Source organism: Colobus angolensis, unplaced genomic scaffold (genome assembly GCF_000951035.1).
Source record: "Colobus angolensis palliatus isolate OR3802 unplaced genomic scaffold, Cang.pa_1.0 Scaffold214, whole genome shotgun sequence".
Classification (NCBI taxonomy): domain Eukaryota; kingdom Metazoa; phylum Chordata; class Mammalia; order Primates; family Cercopithecidae; genus Colobus; species Colobus angolensis.
The window spans coordinates 6,752,831-6,770,779 of NW_012115311.1; the positions used below are offsets into that span (position 1 = coordinate 6,752,831).

The 17,949-nt window shown below is 34.6% G+C and overlaps 1 protein-coding gene across 1 annotated transcript in view; it reads right to left on the bottom strand.

Moving 5' to 3' along the window:
• Positions 1 to 17,949, bottom strand: part of NBEA (neurobeachin) — a 763,072-nt gene that overhangs the window by 564,523 nt on the left and 180,600 nt on the right. Inside the window, exon 18 of the mRNA XM_011943032.1 lies at positions 2,419 to 2,527. Within this exon, the coding sequence (XP_011798422.1) occupies positions 2,419 to 2,527 (109 nt within the window). The remainder of the gene's footprint in view (positions 1 to 2,418; positions 2,528 to 17,949) is intronic.

Genomic DNA, 17,949 nt, shown 5'->3' on the forward strand with positions numbered 1-17,949 from the left:
CAAACCTGCACATTGTGCACATGTATCCTAGAACTTAAAGTAAAAAAAAAAAAAAAAAAAGCCAGGAAACAACAGATGCTGGAGAGGATGTGGAGAAACAGGAATGCTTTTACACTGTTGGTAGGAGTGTAAATTAGTTCTACCATTGTGGAGGACAGTGGGGCGATTCCCCAAGGATCTAGAACCAGACATACCATTGACCCAGTGATCCCATTACTGGGTATATACCCAACTGATTTTAAATCATGCTGCTATAAAGACACATGCACACGTATGTTTATCGTGTCACTACTCACAATACCAAACACTTGGAACCAACCCAAATGTCCATCAATGACAGACTGGATTAAGAAAATGTGGCACATATACACCACGGAATATTATGGAGTCATAAAACAGGATGAGTTCATGTCCTTTGTAGGGACATGGATGAAGCTGGAAACCATCATTCTCAGCAAAGTATCACAAGGACAGAAAACCACACACTGCATGTTCTCAGTCACAGGTGGGAAATGAACAATGAGAACACTTGGACACAGGGCGGGAAGCATCACACACTGGGGCCTGTCAGGGGGTGGGGGTCTGGGGGAGGGACAGCATTAGGATAAATACCTAATGTAAATGATGAGTTAATGGGTGCAGCACACCAACATGACACATGTAGACCTATGTAACAAACCTGCACGTTGTGCACATGTACCCTAGAACTTAAAATATAATAAAAATTTTTAAAAGAAAAAATAAAATTGAAATAAAAGAAAAATCTCCAAATTAAAAAAAAAAAAAATGTAAAACCTATCCTGTTTGAGGACTGTGCAAAATCTGAAACCAAGCTGATCTGTTCCATGGCTTACATGAAAAGAAATAGTATTAGAGAAGAGTAAATTTGTTTTTGTTTTTGTTTTGTTTTGTTTTTCTGAAGGGGACAGGGTCTCACTTTGTCACTCAGGCTGGAGTGCAGCAGCGCAATCTCAGCTCAGTGCAGCCTTGACCTCCTGGGATCAAGCAATCCTCCTGCCTCAGCCCTCCAAGTAACTGAGACTACATGTTAATTCAAAATTATAGTACAATTTCATTCAGAATCTCAGCATCTGCCTTTCTCAATGTCTCTCATTTTTATTTTAAAAACATTTTCATAAATAAATCTACAATGACGAGATATTCTGTTTAATGTTTTCTGACCACTGCTCTTCCGAGTTAGGCATGATATTACGGATATTTAGTAGTACCTGTAAGTTTTCTCTTAGCATGACTACAATGCCCTTGTATAACAGATGCAGTCTTGTCATCTAAATCTATAACAAAATAATCTACACTCTGCTGTATTCCAAAGTGTGAGATTAGAAATCCATTTTTCTTCTTGTTTAGACATGATGGGTATGTACTAGTATTTAAAAGCCGAAAACTTAGGTTTGGCAATACAGGCGGTACATGAAACATTGTTGAGTTATTACGTCTCTGTAATTTCTAGTTTGCCAAGCAACAGTGCAAGGTGAGGACAGCATAACAAATATTCTTGTTACAACTCTTTAACTCTGTGGTTGTGGCACAAAGCAGCTACAGGCAATAGTTAAACAAATGAGTGTGACTGTGTTCACTGAAATTTGAAAATCCTATAAATTTTACAATTCATATATTATTCTTATTTTGATTATTTTCAACCATTTAGAAATATAAAAAAGCATCCTTAACTTAGAGCCATACAAAAATGGATGCTGGCAGTTAGCTCTTGAGCTAGAGAAAAAATAAACTGGGACCACTGAAGATGAGTTATAGGAAAAGCAGACTTAAGGTTAATGTAAGGGGATATTACTAACATTTTACTAGCATTTAAAAATGAAAGTAGCCACTCTTGTGAGGTAGTATACACATTTCATAGAAAATACTGAACCCAAAACTGTTCCATTTGTTGGAAGTGATAAAAAAGGAACTTCTAAATTGAAATGATGAGATCCAAAGATACTTTCAGATATCATTTTTACAAATAATTCTTACCTAAATTTATCCCAGTAGCAACTCTAGCTTAATACTGGCAGTGGATATAGCTAATAGAAGCAGAAAGGGAGAGAGTAGGAAGGAGAGGAGAAAAACAGAGGGGTGGGGATGGGGAAGTAGAACTAATATGTAATATGTAATGGATGTAGTTTATGTGAGAAAGACTTTGTGTGAAGCCAGTCAGCCAACCTATACTAGAAGAAAAGCTCTTGGATAGACATAAAGAGATTGGCAAAAATTGTACATGGATATGTTTTAAAATAAAATAAAAATATAAGGTATGTATTCATTTTTTACCATTAAACCATTTTCTGGTTTAATTAGCTTTTAGATTAACAGACCAACTACTCATCTCAATTGCATAGATTTAGAGGGTTTCCACTGTATACACTTAAAACTTTCATCACACATTTTTTATTTTACCTCATAAAGTGTGTTGTATGTGGTGACAGTCACAGTGTTTGTATGCAACATCAGCCTTTCTCCAAGAAGAGTGAAAAGACTATGGGTGTGCATAATTTCAACTTTTCTCCTGGAGAGAAGGGGGAAAAATAAAACACCATGAAACACATTGGATTCTCTGCTCACATGACTTTTAGATAAGAGAGAACAATTTACAAGCAGATACAGAATAATACAAGTAATTATTTTTATGAACTTCCATCTATAGAAACAACAGTTTGTAACACAACTGTGTCCTAAAGTTCCAAGACTGTTAAAAACTTTTCAAATAAAATATATGTGTGAACTAAAATGTGAAACGTGCAAATTATGGAATATTACATAAATGTCATTGCTATTATTTTCAAATTTCAAATAACTATTTAGAAGTGATTTTATTGGGTTAAAACTCTTGGTTTCCCCTACCATAGAGACCCCATAATTTTTACATCATTTCTATCCAAATTCAAAGTTTATAACACACAGTGTAACAAACCTTAACATCAAGAACTAAAATTATGGTTAAAAATAAATACAATAGCTTAATTTTGGGGTCATTAAAACAAAATAATTCTGCATAATTAACGAGAGTTCATCATTGCTTGTATTTGTGGTCTACCAATGGATTTAAAAAATACCTTTCTACTTAATGTTGCTTGATTTAATTTTGTCCCACTCACACCCACACTTAGGATAGAAGGTTCCATTAAAGGAACCATCCTGGAACTCTTAGCTCTAGCTCAAGAATTACTACCGGCCTCTCATTTGTGTTACTTCCTTAGAATTCAAGATCTGGGCTGGGAGCAGTGGCTCATGCCTGTAATCCCAGCACTTTCAGGGGCTGAGGTGTGCAGATCACGAGGTCAGGAGTTCGAGACAAGCCTGGCCAATATGGTGAAACCCCATCTCTACTAAAATACAAAAATACGAGCGTGGTGGCACACGCATGTAGTCCCAGCTACTCAGGAGGCTGAAGCAGAAGAATCACTTGAACCTGGGAGGTGGAGGTTGCAGTGAGCCGAGATCGTGCCACTGCACTCCAGCCTGGGGGACAGAGTGAGACACCGTCTCAAGGGAAAAAAAAAAAAAAAAGAATTCAAAATCTAGATCATCTTCTCTCCCAACTCTCAGTATTTCATTTCTTTCTTCAATTTTCCATTGTTCTCTGGTTTTGGCAACTGTGACACAGTCTGACAAAGTAATCACCAAACTCTGGTTCCTTTCTTCCTGGGTCCACATCTGTATTACATTTCCAGCCCCTCTTATAGCTAAGTGTGGCTATTTAACTGAGTTCTAGCCAATAAAATGTCAACAGAACAGTTGTAGATTATTTTGAGGCCTGACCCACAGGAAAAGCACTCATGCACATTTTCCATGCTCTTTCCGCAAGCCAGCAACACAGATCCACAGAAGGAAGACAATGGAGCCACAAAGTGGGAGAAGCTGCCTGGGTCTCTAAATCACTGTAAGATAATCAACTGCTTGGGAAGGCCTATTTGGATTTTAAGTGAACATGAAATAAAATACTACCTGGGAAGTGACTAGAATTTCATTATTTATCAGATATGGCAGCTATTGTTACCATAATTAATACAGAAATCAAATGAACCATTTATGTGGGTACCATTCATCTGCAAAAGGTCTCGTCTAACATCAGCTTCCAAGTGCCACACTCCATAACAAAAGGCACAGGACTGTTGATCCCCTCACTCTTTCTGCCTCAGTCCAGGCAAGGAAAAAGCAAAATTACCTAAACTCAAAAGGAAGTGAGGACATCTGTCCTGTGGCTGTGTTTGCAAAACATTTAAATATGACTGAAAAAGGTCAAATGGCTATTTAAAAAAATACAGGGCTAATGAGTATTATGGGACAATGGAAGGGAGGTTTAAATCTCTTCCAACTCAAGCGTTGCCCAAGAAAAAGAGGCCTTAAGTGTTCCTTTGCTCCCAATCAGGAAAGAACAAATGACAAAGCACAGACCTTGAAACAGATCTCTGTTACAAGGAGCTGGTAAACATAGGTCTAAATTAGTCTATCTGAAGGCCAGCTCAGTGGCTAATGCCTGTAATCCCAGCAGTTTGGGAGGTCAATGCAGGAGGCTCACTTGAACTCATGAGTTCAAGACCAGTCTGGCAACACAGCAAGACCTCATCTCTACTAAATAAAATAAAATAAAGTAAAATAAAATAAAATAAAATAAAATAAAAAAATTAGCTGGGCATGGTAGCAGGCTCCTCTCATCCCCAGTTACTCAAGAAGGGGAGGATGACTTGATTCCTGGAGATCAAGGCTGCAGTGGGCTTGCGCCACTGCACTCCAGCCTGAGCAACAGACCCGGTCTCAAAAAACTGAACTAAATTAATTAAGTAGGCTATCTGAAATTTAGAATACTCTCTTAACTGTGCCACTACTACTTCAGCTACCAAAGAAATCCTTGCTCTCTTGATTATCTCCTCCAATGCAAACAGGTGCTTAATTCTAGGTTTGGGGGAAACTTGAAAATACTGTGCATACACCAGAGAAGAGACAAGTCAGCTTCCTCCTATAGTTTGCTTTAAAACAATACTTACCAATAAATTTTGCTGCACAGCAGTCAAGAGATAAACAAAATACCATCCATTATCTTAGGCAGGAAATGGTGCACTGCCCCTGTACATCACATGATTTTGTTCCTTATAGGACTTCTAATGAAAGACCTAGCTATGTGGGTTTAGTTCAGGAAAGGCTTCAGTGGGACATTTACTGGAAAAACTAACATCAAAATTACCTTTAAGATCTAAAGAGACTTCCGTTTTAGTGCTGATTTGCTTATATCTTGAGTTTGACAGGACTTCTGCCCACATGGATCAAGAGTGTCATCTATATTTTTACAGAATCTTGTAATCATGCACATTATAGATGTATTAGCTTACTATACATTCCACTGAAATGTATTTAAATTTTCTTCTTCACAAAACAACCTGTTTGTGAGGTGGTCAAAGATACTTCTTGTTGCTGGGTGTGGGGGCTCATGTCTGTAATCCCAACACTTTGGGAGGCCGAGACAGGCGGATCACTTGAGGTCAGGAGTTCAAGACCAGCATGGCCAACATGGTGAAACCCCGTCTCTACTAAAAATCCAAAAATTAGCTGGGTGTGGCAGCATGCACCTATAGTCCCAGCTACTCAGGAGGCTGAGGCAGGAGAGTCACTTGAGCCTGGGAGGCGGAGGTTGCAGTGAGCTGAGATTGCGCCACTGCACTCCAGCCTGGGCAACAGAGTGAGGCTCTGTCTTTAAAAAAGAAAAAAGAAAAAAAAAAAAAGATACTTCTTGTAATAAATTCAGAGTATATGTGAAAACAGTAAAGAAAACAAAAAAGAAAAGAAACCCCATAATTCTGTAACCCGATATAATCATTATAAATATTTTATATACAGATTAATTGCTATGCATATATGACACACAGATATGAGAGGATGAGAGGAATACAATGGAAATTGTTCTATATAAGGTAATTTATACTCTGTTTACTTTAAATCAACAATATACTGTGTATTTTTCAGTGTCATAAAATATAACTGATAAGAAAAATGGAGCATAATTGGCTGAGCACAGTGGCTCACACCTGTAATTCTAGCACTTTGGGAGGCTGAGGTGGGAGGATCACTTGAGGTCAGGAGTTCAAGACCAGCCTGGCCAACATGGTGAAATTCTGTCTCTACTAGAAATACAAAAATTAGCCAGGCATGGTGGCAGGCACCTGTAATCCCAGCTACTCAGGAGGCCGAGGCAGGAGAATCACTTGAACATGGGAGGTGTAGGTTGCAGTGGGCAGAGATTGCATCACTACACTTCAAGCTGGGCAACAGAGCAAAATGCCATTTCGGAAAAAAAAAAAAAAAAAGAGTAGTATAATTGTTTTATCCATTCACTACTGTTAGCCATTTATGTAATTTCCCATTTTTTTCTACCATAAATAAAATTTTCCTTTAGACACATCTTTGGGCATAATCATGACTATTTCCTTAGGATAAAAACTGAAATGATCAGTTTAAAAGCTTTTAAATGATCAGTTTAAAAGCTTTTAATATTTTAATTTTTATGGGACTTCACTGAACTGACCTCCAAAAATATGTACATTTATATTTTTACTATTAAGGTATAAATGCATTTTACCAACCCTATGTATTATAGTAATCAGAAAAATAGTCAGTTTGGTATGTAAAAAGTAGATCTTATTTTCACTGACAAGAATTGCTGATCAATTGAAAGTTTCTAAGCATTTATACTACTTCCAAGAACTTCCTGATACTGTCCTGTGACCCATTTTTTTCTGTGTTCATCTTTTTCTACTAATTATAAGATCCCTAATAATATCAGGAAAATTATTACTTTGTCAACTCACTGACAAATATTCTCCACTTTCTGAATTTCAAGGGATTTTGTGGCAACAAAAGGTTTTTATAATTTTCTTGAATAAAATCTATCAAGTTTTGATCCTGTCATTTCTTCATTTATACTTAATACTCATTCTTTCTACTACAGCATTTTAAAATGATTTTTAACTCATTTTTCATAATTATTTAATTGCTTTTGTAAATCATATACAACATAGAAATTCATAAAGTATAGGGAAAGAGAAAGTACAACACTTAAAATACTACTACCTAAAAGTAACACAATAAATAACAATAAACATTAAATATCTTTTTATGGAGAATAAGAGAAGGCAAGAAAGGAGAAGGGAAGGAAGAGGGAATAAAGAAGGATACAAGAAATTCATACTAAATTTTATTTTAAATAAAAAGCATCAAATATAAGTTTACATTTAACAGAAAAGAAAGAAAAGGACATGAAACAATAAAAAAAAATTTAAAACTTCAGATGACTTTCTTTACCACATGAAAGGCTTTTTTTAATTAAAAATCTTTATGAGGCTTAAAAAAATTATGAGGAAAAACAAAGTGTTACATAATTAATTAACTAAACATTTCAATTTTAGAAAGTATCAGTTTACTCTTTTATATTAAAGACAGATAATTACCATCTTCACACTTTAGGTCACCTAATTTTTGTGAGTTATATTGCTATTTGAACATCAAGGTTTAAAACACTTAAATTATTTTCATCGTAACACTGCTGTTATGTATGAATTGCTGGGTCTTTGTCTATTTCAAATGAATTCACTTCCTTGACCTTGTCTTCACCATTTCTGGTTTTTCTTTTGACTCAGCTCTCAATTGATTGGGAATGCCATTCAAGACGAGACGATGAAGTCTGTCTTCTGAATTCTGACCTGATGTCTACATACTTAACAATCTGGCAGGATATAATATTCTCGGGTCACACTTTCTTTCAGAATTTGCAGACATTGCATTATTTCTTTTGGCACTGAATTCAACTGGGAGAAGTCTGAGGCCAGCCAAATGTTTAACCATTTGAAAGTACTTCTTTTTTTGCCTAGTTTTCTCATTTTCTTTTTAGGAACTCTTTTTTTTAATCACTAAACTCTGATCTAAATACTATATGTCTTAAGTCTTATTATCTGTCAAATTTTTCTAGAAGATGGTGTGCATTTTCTATACATTACTTAAGGGACTATATCTCATTTCCAATAGAAAATTGTTTCGGGCATTGACTTGATCCCTCAGTATGACATATTAATACAAAAACTTGGAATCCCACTTTCATCACAGAACATCAATCTCAGTTCATTCTCCGTGTTTCAAAAAAGAACTATTTTCACTCACCAAAAGTACTAAAGAACAAAAACCAGGCATACCCAATCAATTCCTGTCACTCTAATGTGGGAATTATTAAGGGAGAAAGCTAGGAATTCTGCTGACTTTGCAGGGATAGAAATGAAGGAAGGATACTTACAAAGTCACTCCAGAATCTTTGGGTTCTTTTTTTTTAGCTGTCAATATTTTGAATGCATTGCTTTATGTGATGCTGCTTTCCTTGTCTGGTCACATTTGAATTTGTTGTTTTGGAGGGGGAGAGTCTCTATGTTACTATATAATGTTTATTTCATTAGGTTTGGACAAGGGAAATTCTTTCATCTCTCTTTATCAACTTGATCTGGAAGTCCACAATTCCAAATGTGTATTCTTTGTAAAATGTTTGTGGTTTTGGGTCTTCTTTTTTTTTTTTTGGTGGGGGTGGGGGTGCTGGGTGTGGTGATATGGTTTCAAGGCTTCTTCTCCACCTTTGATCCAGAAATTAAATAATTTCCCACTGCCAATTATTGAATAATTCACATTTTAATTATGTTTCTAGTATCTAAACAAACTTAAATATCAGGATGTGTTTCTGTGCCTTCATTCTACACCCCTTCTTTAAGTTTATTCCTTGATTTAAAGTCTACTAGACTTATTACACTACTCATTATTCTTATTCTTCAAACTTCTATTGACATTTTTACTCATTTGTTCATCTGAGTTAGCTTTTGAAGAGTTTTTTAACCTTCAAATAAAAAAAAAATTTTTATCAGAATGACATTGTTTACAAACTGATTTACTACAATTCTATCTTTATATAATTGGATCTTTCCCATTAAGGTATATAGCATAGCTCTCCATTTACTGCATTTTAAATTTTTTAACGGTTTTCAGGAAACAATTTATAATTGTATTTACATTTCCAACTTCCTTTGGATATTATTGTATATATTATTCTGTAGTAAGAAGCATTAGTTACTCAACTGGTAGATATTATTATACCTTCTGTTCTTCTTCAATCTGTCAGGACAGTTGTAATATTATTTCAGATTTTAACCTACATCTCCCCAGCATTTTATTTTGAGGCTAGAATGGAGGGTAAGGTATAGGAACTCAATGCTATATGCACCAATGTTTACATGGAAACTATATCAAAACACAGTTCTGCATTAAGGGAGCATAGGATAGCTTTGTTGATGATTACTAGTGAAGCAAAACAGGGCATGTTTTGTGCTCCTGTAGTTTTATCTTACTTATTAGTAACTTGATGTTACCCTTCCCATTTTTTAATTGATGGCAGAAGTACTATGCATATGTGTGAAAAACTGAATAAATGAACACATAAAAATATAAAGAACAAAATGATGTTATTACCAAGAATTAGAAGTGAACCTCTTATATGTCATCCTAATGTACTATATTTTTCTTATAATCATTATAATCTATCCTGTAATTTAAAAAGGCTTCTTTATTCAAAAGCTTCTCTCTATTTTACCTCAGTGAGGTATGGGAAAGTTTGATTCACTTTGTTGGTTCCTTAAAAACATCAGCTTTGTAGTCAGTGATCCTTTCAACAGTTCAACAGTTTTTATACTTCTAGTTTCTTCATGTTAGCCTGCACCCTTACTAATTTGTACTTCCTACTTCATTCCTACTTTAATTAATGTTGTAATGTAAGTACAAAGTCCCTCTAACTTTTAATCTTTATTTTTCAATAATGGAGGTATTTACTTCTGATAAGAGTTTTTGCTATAAAGTACAGAAAATTTTAGATAATTTCCAATTTTTATTTTATTTTCTTCTATTCTCTAAAGGATATCTTGACACTGCTTCTTAATTTCTAAGTAGGCAAGATATTCTGCATAATTTCTTTTTTTACTTCCAATTTTATCACATTATGGTCAGGAAGCAGTATCCAATAAAATGTCTACTTTGTCTGCTTTTTCATTTTATGGCCCAGGACATGACACTTTTTTGTGTTGTTGTTGTTGTACATCTTCTTTAGCCATGAAGTATATCCTCAAAATATGTAAGATTGAACATATATCTACTGCATCAGGTTTTATGAATCTATTACTCAAGTTCTCTGTATCTGTATGTAACAGTTCAATTTCTCTATATCTGCATGTATTATCAATTGGTCCCAATCTGAGAGAGATATGTCATCTATACCATTATTATATTTTATCAACTTCTTATTGCATCTCACATGAATTTTGCTTTATAGTTTTGACATCGCTATTTGATGTTTTCACGTTTATGAACTTAACACTATCTACTTAAATTGTTCCTTTCAAAATACAGAATGTCCTTCCACATTCTCTTTTGAACTTTTAATCTCAGGTTCAACTCATTGTGTTTTGGGCTTTCAAATCCCATCTGATTTTTATAGTGTCAACAAATTTCTGCTTTACTTGTGTTTGCTATACGTTTCTTTACTCAGTTATTTTTTTAAAACATAATATTCCTGCAGCCACCAACCAACTTAGTATTTCTGGATACCTGTTTATCATCCCATTCTTCACACTCTACTTGAGGATAACCATAATCAAAAATTTTGGTTTTTATTCCCACATACATCTTTATAATTTTAATTAGATGAATATCTATTCATATGCAATTTACAATTTTGTCTTCACATATTTTTGAAATTGAAATAAATTGCATCATTATTATGTATCCTTCTGCAACTTGATTTTTTGCTTTATGTTTGATTTGTGGAATGTAACTTTACATCATTCATTTTCAGTTCTGAATATATCCAACTGTATGAAAATACCTTAATTTACTTTCTGTTCTCCTCTTCTATGCTGTTTCCAACTTTAATTAATATTAACAATGTTATATTGAACATTGTTCACACACATGAGAGTTTCTCTACATCAAGGAGAGAGTTCCTTAGTCATACAGTATAAGTATCTTTATCCTTTTTAAAAATTGTAAATTGTTATTCAATGTGATTGTACCAGTATATAATTCCACCAGTGATTGGAGAGTTTCCACTGACGTACATCCTTTGTCAACACTTGATATTGTCAATAGTTTTAAAATTTACCATCCTGATGAGCATTAAACGCATGTTTTATTTGCACTTTCGTGATTACTACTGAAGTTGAATATATTACCCATATGTTTACTGCTAACTCAAGTTTCCTCTTCAGTGAATTGTCTGTTTATATTCTTCATGATCCTAACAGATTTTCTTTTTCTAATTTATTTGCACAATTTTTTCATATGTTTAGGAGACAAATCCATTGTATCCGAGATAAACTGTAAATATCTTCTTTCACTTTGTGCCTTGTCTTCTCACTTTTTATGGTATCTTTTAAAGTACTCTTTATTCTAATAGTCAAATTTATCTTTTTCCTGTATGATTTATGTGTATTTAACGTTTCAGAAATTCTTCCTTAATCCAAGGTGATAATAGTATTATCCTGCACTTTCAAAGAGTTTTAAATTTTGTTTTTCACATTTTTACTAGCTTTATTGAAGTATAATACACATACCACAAAATTCACACACTTTGTAAATGAACAATTGATTTTTTAAAATTATATCAAGTCATGCTAGTATCATTACAATACCGTTACAGGTCATTTTTATCATCCTAAAAAGTTCTCTGTGCCCACTGGCAGTTAATTCCCACTCCCACTGCTAGCACCATGTAACCACTTATTTGCATTCTGGACATTTAATATAAACATAAGCATATAGTATATAGTTTTTTGCATCTGGCTTCTTTCACTTAGTATAATAGTTTTAGGACTCATTATGTCATAGTATGCATCAGTAGCTTGTTTCCTTTTAATTGCACAATAGTATTTCATTGTATGGACATAAAGCATTTTGTTATCCATTCATCAGCTGATTGACTTTTGGATAGTTTCTAGTTTGGAGCTACTATTCATAATAGTACTGGCTGGGCACAGTGGCTCACGCCTGTAATCCCAGCACTTTGGCAGGCTGAGGTGGGCGGATCATCAGAAGTCAGGAGTTTGAGACCAGCCTGACCAACACAGTGAAACCCCATCTCTACTAAACATACAACAAAATTAGCTGGGCATGGGCGCGTACCTGTAATCCCAGCTACGTGAGAGGCTGAGACAGAAGAATTGCTTGAACATGGGAGGCGGAGGTTTCAGTGAGCAGAGATCATGCCACTATACTCCAGCCTGGGTAACAGAGTGAGACTCTGTCTCAAAATAATAACAATATTATTAATAATAATAATAGTACTAAGAACATTCATGCAAAGTCTGGCTATGAACATGTTATCACTTCTTTTGGATACATTCCTAAGTATGGTAACACTTTTTAAGAAATTAGGAAATCCTTTCGGAACAGGGCTGCAGGATTTTACATTCCATCAGCAATGCATAAGCTTTCAATAAGTAGTCTGTGCTGTGGTTTTGTTTTCATTCAGTTCTAATCAATGTCTAACGTTCTTTATGATTTCTTTTTTGACTCAGGGATTAGTTACGTTCTTTACTTCCAAATACCTTGCAATGTCTCAAATCTCTTTCATCCAAATTTAATTCTGTGTGGTCAGATAATATACTTTGCTTGATTTATTAGATTTTAAATTTACTGAGACTTGTTTTATATTTTACAGCTCAACTCATAATACATTTTGGAGAATGCTGCATATGCACTAGAAAACAATTTTGTTAGCTTTAGGTGGAGTGTTATATAAATGCCGAAATATTATCCAATAGGATGTCGAACACGGGTGGTGAAAGCAGGCTTTCGTTAATTGTTAGTTATTCAAAGGGGATGCTTCTAACATTTCATTACTAAATAGAACTGTGGAAAGTTTTCAGTAGACATAGGATACCAGATTTAATACATTATTTTCTATTTGTGGTTTGCTAAAATTTTTATGATGAATGCTACTAAATTTTATGAAAATTTTTTGCACACATCATAATTATAAAGCTATTCTCCTTTGCTAATAAATAGATAAAATGTTGTCCTGATGTCAAACCACCTTTACATTCTATGACTACCCTAAACTTGGTTATGCTGTACACTTTTAAAAAGTAACTGACAGACTCATGTTCATAAGGGAGATTGACCATACCTTTCCCTTATAATTGGATAATCCATATCCAATTTTGGTATCAAGGTTGTACTAATTTTATTAGGTGAAATAGTGGCTGATTCCTTCTTTATCTAGCTAGTCATGGCAAAGTATTTTATAAGTGAATAATACAGCTTTTTGGCCTTGCTGTTACTCTGTTTAATAGTCTTGCTTTCTGTTTCATTCACTTCTGCCCTTTATTATTTTTTTGCCTTCTTAGGCAGACAATTAATGAGGTAAGCATAACTGAGAGCCTAGAAAAATGAAAACCTAAGTGCCTTTCTGTTTTTAATATAAATATTTACAACTATGAATTTTCTCTAGTATCATTTAGACCAAATCTCACCAGTGTAAATATACATAATTTTAAATATTTTTTACTGCATTTTATAATTTGCATAATGAATAACTTCTTGTTATTTAGAAGATACATATTTCTATTTTCTAAGTTTAATTTTTATCATTGATTTCTTGTTTAACTGCACTGTTTGCAGAGAAAGTTATCTGTATGACAGTTTGTTTAAATTTATTGAACCTACTTTATGGCCTCATTTAAATAATTTCTATGGTTTTGTGTGCTTGAAAAGAATGTGTATGGCACTCAAGCCAATGAATTTTTTTTCAAATTATACTTTTGAGATTTTTTTGTAATTGATCTTTTAAGGAGAAAAATATGTTAAAACTTGTAAAATCCTCTTCCAAATTTAGTCAATAATAGATTTCTATGACTCACCTACACTAGGTATATATGCATTTGAAACTGTTTCACATTCCTAGTGAATTACATCTTTTTCATAATATGGTGCCCTCCTTCGTCCTCAATAATTTTTTGCCTTAAAGTTTATTTTTATATATTTAAATAATGCAATACCAGCTTTTATCATTTAATTTTTCAAATAAGTAAGACATTTACCTAGTTAAAAATATATGATGACATAAAAAGATACCCAGAGAGATTTTACACCCAACTAATCCCTTACATGTCCACATCACTCACAGCTCCCCCATACAAGTGAACACTTTATGATTTCTCATTTCCCTAAAACTTTCCCCTTCTCTTTTAAATGCACTTTATTTTTAGAGAAGTTTTAGGTTCACAGTAAAATTGAGCAGAAAGTAGGGAGTCCCATATGTCCCTACCCCTACATACACACAGCTTTCCCCACTGTCAACATCCCTCACCAGAGTGGTACATTTGTTATAACTGCCTATTCACTTTTCAAATGCAAATAAAAATATATCATTTGTTCCACTCCTTTAACAAGACAGCATTTTTTTAACTATATCATCACTCTATTCATCAGAGATGGCACCTTTATTAGCACTAAAATCACTAAGTATTTGGGTCAATCTATGGACTGCATTTTGCTCTGTTTATTCACAAATATGTACTGTACTGTTTTCTTTACTAAAATATTATATTTCTTGTAATATTACATGGCTAACTTCCCTTTGTTGCTCTCCTTGTCCTTGGTGGGCTCTGGAGTTTCACTTTGTGATAAGATTTCATGCTAATTTTCCCTGATTAGAATTCATTTTACTTCCAAAATCTGAAAAATCAGTTCTTTCATCAATTTTGTAAAACTTTAGTAATTTACTTTGAATAGTGTCTCTTCCTCATTCTCTCTTCCACTTTTCTGTAACTCTTATTAGCCATATTTGAAACCTTTCCTTCTTTCTCTATCTCTCTTAATTTCATGTTTGTAATCTTGTTTATTGGTGTTGATTTCTAGGTAATTTCTTCAGTTCTATCTCTCAGTTCACCAATTACTTCTGAAGCTTTGTCTAATCTGTTTAATGTTTCCATATAGGTGTTAATTGTAATTACTACCTTTTCATTTTCACAAGTTACTTAGGGTTTTTTAAATCACATGACTTATTTCAAAATTACCTTGCTTTTAAAGTCTTGTTTCTTTTGGTATGCTTGATTTTCATTTCTGGCAATGTTAGAATTTCCCTTACTTTTGTGTGAACACCTATATATTTAACAGGATTTTTGACATATCTTTATCCAACATTTCTAGGTTTTTAGTAGATCAAAGTGTTTTAGGGTATCTAGTTTTTACATCCATCAGTTTTCTCTTCTAAGAACTCTTAATAGTCACATATGAAGTCTCTTACTTTCCAAGGCTTTATCTTTTCTCTCACTGTCTATTTTTCATCCATGCTTTGAGATCTTCAAGTCCACTAATTAGGGTGAACTGGTTAAAAAATCATCAGCTAAAAGAGCAGAATATTATCTTTGGTGCTCTATTTGAATCTCAAAAGCTCTTTGTATAAATGAAATTCAAGGCCGGGTGCGGTGGTTCAAGCCTGTAATCCCAGCACTTTGGGAGGCCGAGACGGGCGGATCACGAGGTCAGCAGATCGAGACCATCCTGGCTAACACGGTGAAACCCTGTCTCTGCTAAAAAATACAAAAAACTAGCCGGGCGAGGTGGCAGGCACCTGTAGTCCCAGCTACTCAGGAGGCTGAGGCAGGAGAATGGCATAAACCCGGGAGGCGGAGCTTGCAGTGAGCTGATATCCGGCCACTGCACTCCAGCCTGGGTGACAGAGCGAGACACCATCTCAAAAAAAAAAAAAGAAAAAAATTCAAATGTTCCACAACAGCCTCCACCAAAGTTCTATTTCACCAGGTACATAGTTTGATGATTCTCTTATCCTGCCTCTGGCTAGCAGGCCCCTTTAGATGAGTTGCTATTTTTCACTATGCACAGAGTCAAGGTCAAATCTCATGGCTATGTATTTTAAATGATGAGATCCCTGCAGGCGGTGTCAGGCAAAGCACCCTCTAAACTTACTGACTTGTAGTATAAAACTTAGCAAGCTGTAAGTTCTGCACCATGAGCCCCTGGAACCAGCATGATAGCACTCCAATCTTCATATATATCAACCCACAAGTTTAAGGATGAGAAGATTTATCCCGCCATTCCAGATACTTTTTGGCTTTTTGTGGACTGAAATAGGTGAATTAAAGTTTGTTTTAAAGTTTTAAACTTTCACTGTTTCTACTGTAATTTCTATTTTATGAATGTGTCTATTTTATCATTATAAATAATTCTTCTGTATCTAATGGTTATTGCTTTTTGGCTTGTATTCTAATTTGTCCAATATTAAGATCATGATTCCTACCTTCTCCTTTCTTTGTGCTTATATGATAAATCTTTACTCATCCTTTTACTTTGAACCTTTCAAAACCACTTTGGTTTTCTGGTGTGTTTCTTGCATATAGAACTGGGTTTTATTACTGTGATCAATTGTGATATTTTTCTTACAACAGGTGATGTATAAAAGCTTTTGCATTTATTTTTTGTGACAGTATGACTGGTCTTAGATATGTCATTTAGGATTTATTTAAGATATAGGCCGGGCGCGGTGGCTCAAGCCTGTAATCCCAGCACTTTGGGAGGCCGAGACGGGCGGATCACGAGGTCAGGAGATCGAGACCATCCTGGCTAACATGGTGAAACCCCGTTTCTACTAAAAGATACAAAAAACTAGCCGGGCGAGGTGGCGGGCGCCTGTAGTCCCAGCTACTCGGGAGGCTGAGGCAGGAGAATGGAGTGAACCCGGGAGGCGCAGCTTGCAGTGAGCTGAGATCCGGCCACTGCACTCCAGCTCGGGCGACACAGAGCGAGACTCTGTCTCAAAAAAAAAAAAAAAAAGATTTATTTAAGATATTTATTTTATCTTCAATATTTTGAAGCTCTATAATTTTATAGAACTGCTTATCACTTTATGAAAGAATAAGTAATCCTACATCTGTTTAAAAAGGGTATTTCCCTACTATGAGAAATGTAAATGTCAGCATATTTGCTCTTAATTTTTTCCTTTCATCTACATCATCAAATTTTAGTCAATAGGCCTATATTTGTAATATTTCATCTGTCCGCTTACATGGAAATTCTGACTCTTTGCACTTGCTCTGCTTTCCTTCTTTTCTCACCCCTCCCAATTCATTTTAACCATAAAACTAAGACTAAAATAAATGTAGGTATTACTGTGATAGATCAGAATTTACTTTTTATGTATTAGCATAAATTTATTCAGTGCTCATCAGCTGTCCTTAGCAATAGTTTCTCCAGTAATTCCTAGTTGGTTGGACTTTATCCCCAGCAATTTCCTCAAGATTTAGTCACAGAAATAATTTGCTGTATGGCTTAAAAATGTTTGACAGCGTTCTTTTTACTTAAAGGATAGTTTGGCTCCCACTTTCTTCATTTAGGTATCTTATGATTGCTATAGATTTTTGTATTGAAGGTTATTTTAGGGTCTAAAGCCAGACTCATTTTTCTCTTTATTTGTGCACTAATATACGAAGTATTCTTATATTTAAGTCCAGTAACACACCTTGATGCTAACCATTCTAGGTCAGTTTTCCCTGGCACACAATATGTCCTCTAAATAAGAATGGCAAAATCTTACATCAAGACTTCATTGAATTATAGATTTAAATATTTGTTTTGTTCCATTGTTCTGCTTTTCTTATTTGGGAACTCTATTTATGCCATTATTATTATTATTATCATTATCATTATTATTTCTGAGACGGAGTCTCGCTCTGCTGCCCAGGCTCTGGAATGTAATAGTACAGTCTCAGCTCACTGCAACCTCTGCCTCCTAGGTTCAAGCGATTCTTCTGTCTCAGCCTCCCGAGTAGCTGGGATGACAGGTGAACACCACCATGCCCGGCTAATTTTCGTATTTTTAGTAGAGATGGGTTTCACCAT